At 50.7% G+C, this 8,494-nt stretch overlaps 1 protein-coding gene across 3 annotated transcripts; it reads left to right on the forward strand.

The window, feature by feature from the left end:
* The first annotated feature begins 6,315 nt into the window (after window positions 1–6,315).
* AVPI1 (arginine vasopressin induced 1) lies at window positions 6,316–8,172 on the forward strand. 3 transcript variants are annotated; one of them, XM_019724826.3, is made up of 3 exons: window positions 6,316–6,629; window positions 7,102–7,173; window positions 7,595–7,754. In XM_019724826.3, exons 1-3 carry the CDS (start codon window positions 6,316–6,318, stop codon window positions 7,752–7,754), a joined length of 546 nt encoding a protein of 181 aa, XP_019580385.3. The 3 variants fall into 3 exon arrangements, with proteins under 3 accessions (XP_019580385.3, XP_019580383.3, XP_019580386.3); XM_019724824.3 differs by having other exon boundaries at window positions 6,343–6,629; window positions 7,102–7,257; window positions 7,595–8,172; XM_019724827.3 differs by lacking the exon at window positions 7,102–7,173 and having other exon boundaries at window positions 6,343–6,629; window positions 7,595–8,172.
* The last annotated feature ends 322 nt before the right edge of the window (window positions 8,173–8,494 follow it).

Genomic DNA, 8,494 nt, shown 5'->3' on the forward strand with positions numbered 1-8,494 from the left:
CCATGTTTATCACAATTGTAATAAGAGCTAAATGTTTCAGGCCTTTTAATGTCTGCCTCCCTTACTAGGCTGTAAATATCCCCCAGGGGAAGGACTTATAGGCGTCTCCTGTTAACTTCTAGTCAAGAAACTCGGACAAGGTGGGTCCCTAATGGACCATTGTCGAATGAATGAATGAAACCTCTTTTAATCCTGTCTCATTTAGGTAACAGGCCCAAGGCTGCAACCCTGATCCAACATTCGAACCCACAACATGCTGGTCTTGAAGCCCAAGGTCTGACCACCGCACTGACTGTCCCTCCCTCTCCCTCAAAGCTGGAGCCAGAACATAAACGGTCTGGGAGGCGAGTTTAAGGAGCTGCAGGTCTGTTTGATGAGGAACACACGCTCCAAAGAACTCGGCACGGTGCGCACTGGCCTCGGGCCCAAGGGAAGGTGCACCCATCGCGTGTACAATACAGGGCTAGCTGCCGCCGCACCCCAGGGCAGGAATGCGGCCCCGCCCCGCTCCCGCGCCAGCAAAACCGCGCCCTCCCGGGGGACTGACGTCAATGAAGGGGGCACCTCCCCGCCTGACGCGAGGGTGGACGGGGAGAAGGGAAGCGGCCCGGGTGGACACGCCCCTCACCTCTGCCCCGCCGCTGATTGGACCCGGGAATCTTCGCACTCGGGTTTGGAGGCCTGCGGAGGGAAGGGGGCGGGGCCAGAACACGCCCCTCGCTCCTCTGCGGTCGCTGATTGGCCCACGGAGTCTCCGCGTTCGATTTTGGAAGGCTCTCCTGGGAGCTCACACCAAGGTTCGGCTGAGGATTGGCTGTTCCTGGGCTGAGGATCGCTTTCTCTGGGGAACCACGGCTGTGACCGAGGTGGCCCGCCTCGGGCAGCCAGGTACGCAGGTCCGTGATCCGACTCACGCTGCATTTGGAGCGGGCGGGAGGGCAAACCGTCAGAGCCCGGATGCCGCCGGGACCCGAACTCCCAGGTCCATCTAGGGGCCGTTGTGCGAAGCGCCACGTCTAACCTCGAGGGCCGACCGGTGCTGGGGATGTCGCCGTGTAACCTCGGCCAGGATACCCCTCCCAATCTCTCGTCCTGTCGGTAAACGCCGCCTGGTTCTTGTGAGCACCTTCGCGGCAGAAGCCCGGTGCTGCGCCAGCCCTTTCGAAAGGCCAGGCAGGGGTTGGAGTAGGCGCATCTTAGCTTTCCCCATCCCGGTTTGAGGTCTGTCGGCGCTGTGCTTCAGTGTGGTGAGTAATCTTTCTAACTCCCCGCGGGGCCGTGGAGTGCGGAGGTACAGACGCTGGCTTGGAAGACCCGGCTTTCCATCCCTGCGCCTTGTAAAGCCCGCAGAAGCAGATAACAGGCTCCGGGAGGTTTCACTGAAGACCTCGGCAGCCATCTGGCGGGAACAAAAATAACAGTGGTAGAGAGCGTGGGCGCTGAGGTCAGACTACCTGAGTTCATATCTCAGCCTTATCACCTACTATCTGTGTGATTTTGAGCAATTTGCTTAACCTATCTGGGCTTGGCTTTTTCATCTGTAAAATGGGTGTAGCGGTAGTGCCTTCTCATGGGGTGTCATGAGGCTTAAGGAATTCACCGGTCTGAAAGTGCTGCTCTGCACGTGATTTGGAGCGAGGTGCCTCGATGGCAGCTACGATTTAAAAGTCCACAAATAACTCCATTTCCTTTTACCCTCTTCTCCCTAGAGTGAAGGGCCCTTTTGAGGGAGTTTCATGATAGTGATGAAGATGAAAATGACAGTGATTCTATCGTCCCTGGTGCTTAAACAGCCTTTCCCTTACAGCATTCATTCATGAAATAATGTACTGGGATGGATGCTTTTGCATACTCAATCTCCTTTAACCCCTGAGGGTTATTTTCACCATTTTGATGATGAGCAAACTGAGGCCGGGGAAAACGGGCTTGCCAAGGTCACCCCGTTATCAGTGACAGCCAGAATTCAGGGATCTTTAAATCTTAAAAAGAGTTATTTCTAGATCTAGTAGGAATTTTTTCTAGGTCGTATCTGAGAATTGGTGTGGGGAAAGGGCCCAGTTCCTTTCTCGACCTTCCAGGACACAGATTTGGACACCAACGTATGTTCAGTTCTCTCAGGCATGCCTGGCTGAGGCTAGGCCCTTCCGGGTGGGGGGCCCACACGGCAGTTTGGACTGGGCCTCCCACTTGAGGATCCACAGATTTTGGCTGCTGTCCAGTGGCATGTCTGTGCAGGGAAGCAGGCCAGGGCCACAAGTGTTGATTTGGGCCTTGGGCCAGACCCTGCCGTTCTTTTTCTAAGAGGCCCTTGGTCTCTGATTACAGATTATTGCCACCACCATGGTTATCCGAAGGAGGGGAGCTGAGGAGTCAGTTGCTGCCTAGCTCACACAAGTGTATTCTGCCTCTCATGATTACTTGCGCCTCCGAGACCACGGTGGACATAGGTGTCTGAACGAGCTTCATATGTTACAAAGAATGCTCAGTTGTGCACCATATTAATATATTGCAAATTCATTGCATGGTGAGTCACTTTTTAAAATATATATCTGTTAGAGCCCTACAGTTCATTTATTGCCTGTTTCAAAACAAGTTGAACTTTGTCACTTTCCACATTTGGTATTTACTTTTGGGATTCATTTTTAACCTAGTTTATGTCAAACTGAAGTATTTTGCAATTAGTCTTTAGTCATTTGTTCCCAGACCCATGCTTATCTTTTATGTCAGCTCTGAAATGAAAGATTCATTTGTAATCTTTTAATAGCCCTGTGGTTTCATTGTCCAGTTGAAAAAGTACCATTGTTCAAGTATACATTGTCTTTCCTAGATTCAGGTCTTCTCCAGGAAATGAGGGGGAAAGTAACCATTTAACACATTGAATGAGACTGGAAAAATTTCTTCTGCTAGGTGTTCTGATTCAGTTTTCCATCTAATCCCACCTGATACCCACTGATTTTTATTCCCAGCCTCACTCTGCTGTCTGAATCTCAGGATGGGAAGCAGAGTGTAGCCTGAGGGGCGTCAAAATCTGAGGGGCCCCCACCCCCGTCAGGTTCATGGAGGGTATGGTTGAGTCTGGAGTTTCAGACTCTTCCAGGTGGTTTTTCTTTGTGCATTTGTAACTCAACTGTCACTCCGAGGCTGGAGGTCGGGCCTTGCAGACCTGGCAGAGGTGACGGGACTAGCTGGGAAGTCAGGCTCCAAGCCATTTCCTCCCTGAGGAAGCTGCTGCTGTTTGATCCTGTTGCCATTCTCTCTGAGGGGAGGATGAGATTGCCCGAGTCTGAGACAAGGGCCATGAGGCTTCTCTCACCACCCAGACCCCTCTAGGCCATAGCCAGCCTAGGTCACTAGTGCTTTAGAGCGGTGAGTTTTCTGCCTGGTATTAGACCCTGACCCCAGTGCCCACAGCAGCAAAACAGTGTCTGGCCTCAGTGGAAGACTGAGAAGGGGAGCTACTTGTTGGGGAGTTTTCTGGCACCTAGTTAGCCAGACCTGTCCACACAAGTTGCTCCTAGGCCCTGGCAGACAAGCAAACCCACCTCTGCTTCCATACAGACCTAGCTTCATCGTGGAATCCTTGACTCTCAACACTGGCGCATGCCCTCAGAGGCCATCAGCATCCATCTGTTCTTGTAGGTATAAGAGGGAAACAGGCCCACAGCGGCATGGGAAGTGCCTGAGGCTTCTCAGCCACTGAGTGGCAGAACTGGGGCTCGAACCCCATCCTCTGATTCATAAGCCATGGCATTGTGCCCTGGGCTGGGTTGCGGTTCCAGATTTCATTTGTGGAAGGGAGAGATCTTCCTCTTCACAGTGCCATGGGTTCAAGGCTGGGACAGCCTGTCACCAAGTGAACAGCCCTGACGTCAGTGAAAAGATGAAATAAATTCCACACCCCATCCCTGCCTCAAGTGTGGTATAGTCAGTGTTTTTCCTTTCCACTGGTGTGTTTCCCTCTGTGTGAATTGGGTAGGAATGAATACTAATAATGAAGCACTCCTCACAGAAATGATGGGAAGAAATGTGCTTTGAGCTGGTTCTGGCCTTGGATAAGACACTGGTACTTATATCTGAGTCTCCCGGCTTCCCTTTGTTCCGCTGTGAACTGGGGTGAGGGTAACAGTGCCTGGTTCCTGGAATTGTTTTGAGGATGAAATGATATCATGCATATTGCCTGATTAACAGAATAAATGCCCTATAGTTAGCTTTGATTTCTGCTTATCAGTCTGAAGGTGTTACTTGGTGACTGTTGTTTTTCAGTCACAGTATGTTTATATCATCCAGTTCTGGGGGTTTAGTTACCACATACATACTAGGTTTTTAACAGGATTCCCATAATAATGCCTAAGGAGAGGAGGTTTTAAAATTCCCATTTTCCACATAAAAAGCACAATTTTTATGAAGTTAATTTATCTGAAAGTCTTCTGCAGGGTTAGTTATTAAATCTTTTGAAAAGAGAGTGGGGTTCTTATGATAGAAGGCCTAGAAAGTGGGGCAGGGGAGTGTGGAAATTACTGGAATAGAGCGGGAAGGCCAGGGCAAGGGAAGAATGGTCTGAATAGGATGAGGAGAGGGCTCAGACTCGCCAGCGAACAAAAAGATGAGAGTCAGGGGTACTTCTGCAAGTGGGCTGAGGAGAGGAAACCAGTAATGCTTTTATTTGTATTATTCTGTTACGTTTGCATTTTTACAATGAGCATGTACATTTTCCTTTTCCCCTTTTTAAGCTGTTGCTGGTTAGCAGATCTCTCTGTAGCTCGCTGTGGAATGAGGTCTGACTTATCAACCAGGCCCTCCCCATTAGGCTAGGGCTGTGAGCAGCAGAGGGAACACGGCAGGCCCTCAGCTGGCTCAGGGCAGACTGCTTGGAGGAAAGGAGGGTCCAGTTCACACCCAAGTACAAAAGTCAAGGAGGCCAAAAAGAGGGGCATTTGCATTTATTTAGCACTTGTTGGGTACCTGGTATCATACCAAACTCATTTAATCCTTACAACAATCCTGAGAAGTGCTTATCAGCTCCATTTGACAGTTAAGCAGGCAGGCACAGGGAGGTTGACTAACTCGCTGAAGTCACAGCTGGGCAGGTGGCAGAGCTGGGATTCAAACCCAGTCCTTGGTCTTTCTTGTCTCCAGTCTGGTTTCCAATCCCATGGCTTTGTCAGGCTATACCAGAGACAAGGATAAGCTGGGTGAACCTCTTACGCCTTTATTGTTGAACGTGAACTAAGCAGAACTGAGGGAGATGATTTAATTTTCATTTCTTGGATATGGTGCGGGGACATCAACATGAGCCTTTTATTGAATTTTCTTAGTAGAAGTTTCAGCCTCTTCCTTGATACTGTATTGTCATCCTGTAGCCTCTTCTGCCCCTTTCTCTCTGTGAGCCTTTGGACTGTAGTTCAATTTGATTGGTCTATTTCATACTGTTTGCTAAATTACATGGACTTGGTTCATCCGCAAGGTCTTAAAAATAGGTGGTGGGATGACTTGTCAATTTTATAGATGGACAAACAGACTAGTGGATCAGGCTCTGTTCTTCATGCTGTGTGTCTTCACTCCGTCCTCACGGCAGCCCTGCCAAGTAGGTCTGAGTACAGCCGATCAGTTTACACAGGAAGCAGCTGGGGCATGCAGGGCCACCAGCCCGTAAGTGGTGGAGGTGACTAGAAGTGGGATTCCCACCCAGGTAGCCCAGCTCCTCAACCCCTGACTTTTGTGCTGCACAGCCTGGGCCCCAGCATTAGCGATCTGGATTCTGTTCCTCAGTCTCCTCATCTATGAAGTGAGGAGGATGCAAGTACATACTTCATAGGGCTGCTGTGTTTACATTTCAACATTACGTGAACACGGCTCTGCCAGCGGTGCCTGACCTGTGAGAAGTGCTCAGCACATTTCCGCTGCTGCTGCTGGAGTTATCATTAGGACCTGGATATCCTGGGCACTGCCTGGACTTTAAAGCCAAACAGACCTGGATTCTATTTCTGGCTCTGCACTTACACAGGGCTTTGACTGCGGGAAAGTCATTTAACCTCTGAGTCACATTTCTTCATCTGGAAGGTGGGGGTAAACAACTCTTACCTCACAGGTTTCTGTGACTCTTAGGTAAGTTAACACATGTGTCAGACACAAGCACTCTGTAATAAAAGTTTGGCTATTGTTATTTCCCCAAGGTGCCCTGGGAAATTCGAGCGATGTTAAGATAAGACTTACTCTACTTTGGCTCCTGGAAAATAAGTAGAACCACCAGAAGTCCTTGCATTAGTCAGGGCCCCCAGGTTTGGGAAGGACCTGCTGAGCTGCTGATGTCCCTCCATGCTTTCCATCCTCAGAGCACTCGGGATGGGTACCCCAGCCTCTGTGGTGAGTGAGCCACCCCCTTGGCAGACCCCGACCGAGGCCCGGGGTCGCAAGCAGGCCTCGGCCAACATCTTCCAGGACGCCGAGCTGCTGCAGATCCAGGGCCTATTTCAGCGCAGTGGGGACCAGCTGGCTGAGGAACGGGCGCAGATCATCTGGGAGTGTGCAGGGGACCACCGCGTGGCAGACGCCTTGAGAAGGCTTCGTAGGAAGAGGCCCCCAAGGCAGAAACTCCTGGGCCACTCGCTGCATCACTGCAGACGGCTCAGGTAGGTTCCTGGGCCTGGAGGGCTGAGGGAAGGAGAGCACTAATGATGCCCATTCCACCCTTTCCTGGCTGTGGGACCTGGAGCTACCGACCTGCCCTCATTGTAAAGTGCCATTGGGGTTGCTGCAAGGTCTACACAGTGCCACATGGTTGGCACTTAAAAGGCGCTGTTACTATTGGAGTCATATATGACCCTGTGAACTCCTGGGGAAAGGGGTGCCTGCGTCCTATCAGTGCCACTTCATTTCACAGTGATTCTCATCTAGGTGGGAGGGACTATTGTTTAGAAGGGGAAAAAAAATCCTGTGTACCTATTATTGAACAGGTAACATTCAAAAAACAACCTGGTGAAGCTCTCGGCTGTGGGATTCTAGAGAATATAGCACAGCAAAGTACTGCAGAGGCATCAAAGGTTACAAATTGTTGGGAAACTTGACCTTACACTTTCTCTAGTCATCTTCCTCTTTGCTTAGGTCACTGCCAGCCCAGGAACAGGGAGCCCCCCGAGACAGAGCTGAACCACACGGCCTAACCAACCACTACGGGTGTAGTCTGGGCTCCATTCCTCTGCTGCCTTCTCTGGGGCCCACAACCAGAACATCAGACCTGAACAGGCCTTCTGAGATCAGGTCCATATTAACTCCAATTGATTAATAATCCCTACTTGACACCTTGCTAAGGATACTTGGTTCCTCCAGTCTTATATCATGACTGACTAATGTCTGCCGTGAGTATCAGATGAAGAAATGGAGAAATGTTGAGTATTGCACACCCTGATCTAGTCTAAGTCTCTTTACAAAAGAGAAATCTGAAAGCTTTGCCTTGTCATGTAGTTCCCAGTGGGCAGAGAGAAGACCACAGCCTTTGTCTCCTTTTGTCCCAATAGTGTGTTTTAGTGCACGTGACCAAAACCTGTCCCCATTCTGTCCTTCCTATTGACGTTGCCTTATTACTCGTTCCCTGCAGAATCCCAGAGCCCCACGCTCCAGCGGTCGACCCACAGAGCAGTGCCACTGAGATGGCTTCCGGCGATCAGTATCTGAACTCTAGGAGGACAAGTGCCAGGATCCGCCGGAATTGGAGGAAGCCAGGCCCCACAAGCTACCTCCATCAGATCAGACACTGATCCAGGGAAGGGGCTGGGAATGGCAGTATCGGAAATCATAGGGACTTTTGCCAAAGGGACTGGGGAGGCGAAGGGGAGAAAGAGAGACTTGAGGCAGACGGCCCCACATGCTGCTACTGGCCTGCTCAATTCAGGAAAGGACTGAACGTGTCCACTGAGCTCTAGTTATGTGGGACCCACTCCTCACCAGGAGACACAATGAACATCTTGCCTCGACCCTTCCCCATCTAACACTATGTACCTAGGCTGCATGATATTCCCCTGGGAGCCAAGTGAGGGACACTCAGACTGAGCACCACATCATTCCTGCTACTAACCTTCCTGCTACTATGATCCATGATCCAGCAGCCTGTCCCGCCACACAAGGAAATTGTGGTTTAAGTGGCAAAATAAAAATAAAAAACATTTGCATCAAGAACTGTGTGAGTCTGTCACAGAAGGGGACAATACCAAAATGGGTGCTCTGGAGCCAGCGGGTGAGAGTTTAGGCTCATTTCAGGGAAGGGGTGTGTGTTCCCGAGGAGAAAATAGGGCTGGCCTCCTTTGCTTTCTCACTGCCATCCCCTAGAGCCCATGCCGAAGCCTTTTCTAGAGGCTGGCAGATGGGGAGAAGGAAGCATCTCTGGGCAGTCCTGAGCCACAGGAAAGAAGAGGGTTCTTGGCCCCTGGCCAGCTCTAGAAGAGGGAAGGCTATTATGGTCCGCCCTGCAGAGTGGGCAGTGAGCCTGCAGTCACAGTGG

This window comes from Rhinolophus sinicus, chromosome 15 (assembly GCF_057876585.1).
Source record: "Rhinolophus sinicus isolate RSI-liver-muscle chromosome 15, RSI-T2T, whole genome shotgun sequence".
NCBI lineage: Eukaryota > Metazoa > Chordata > Mammalia > Chiroptera > Rhinolophidae > Rhinolophus > Rhinolophus sinicus.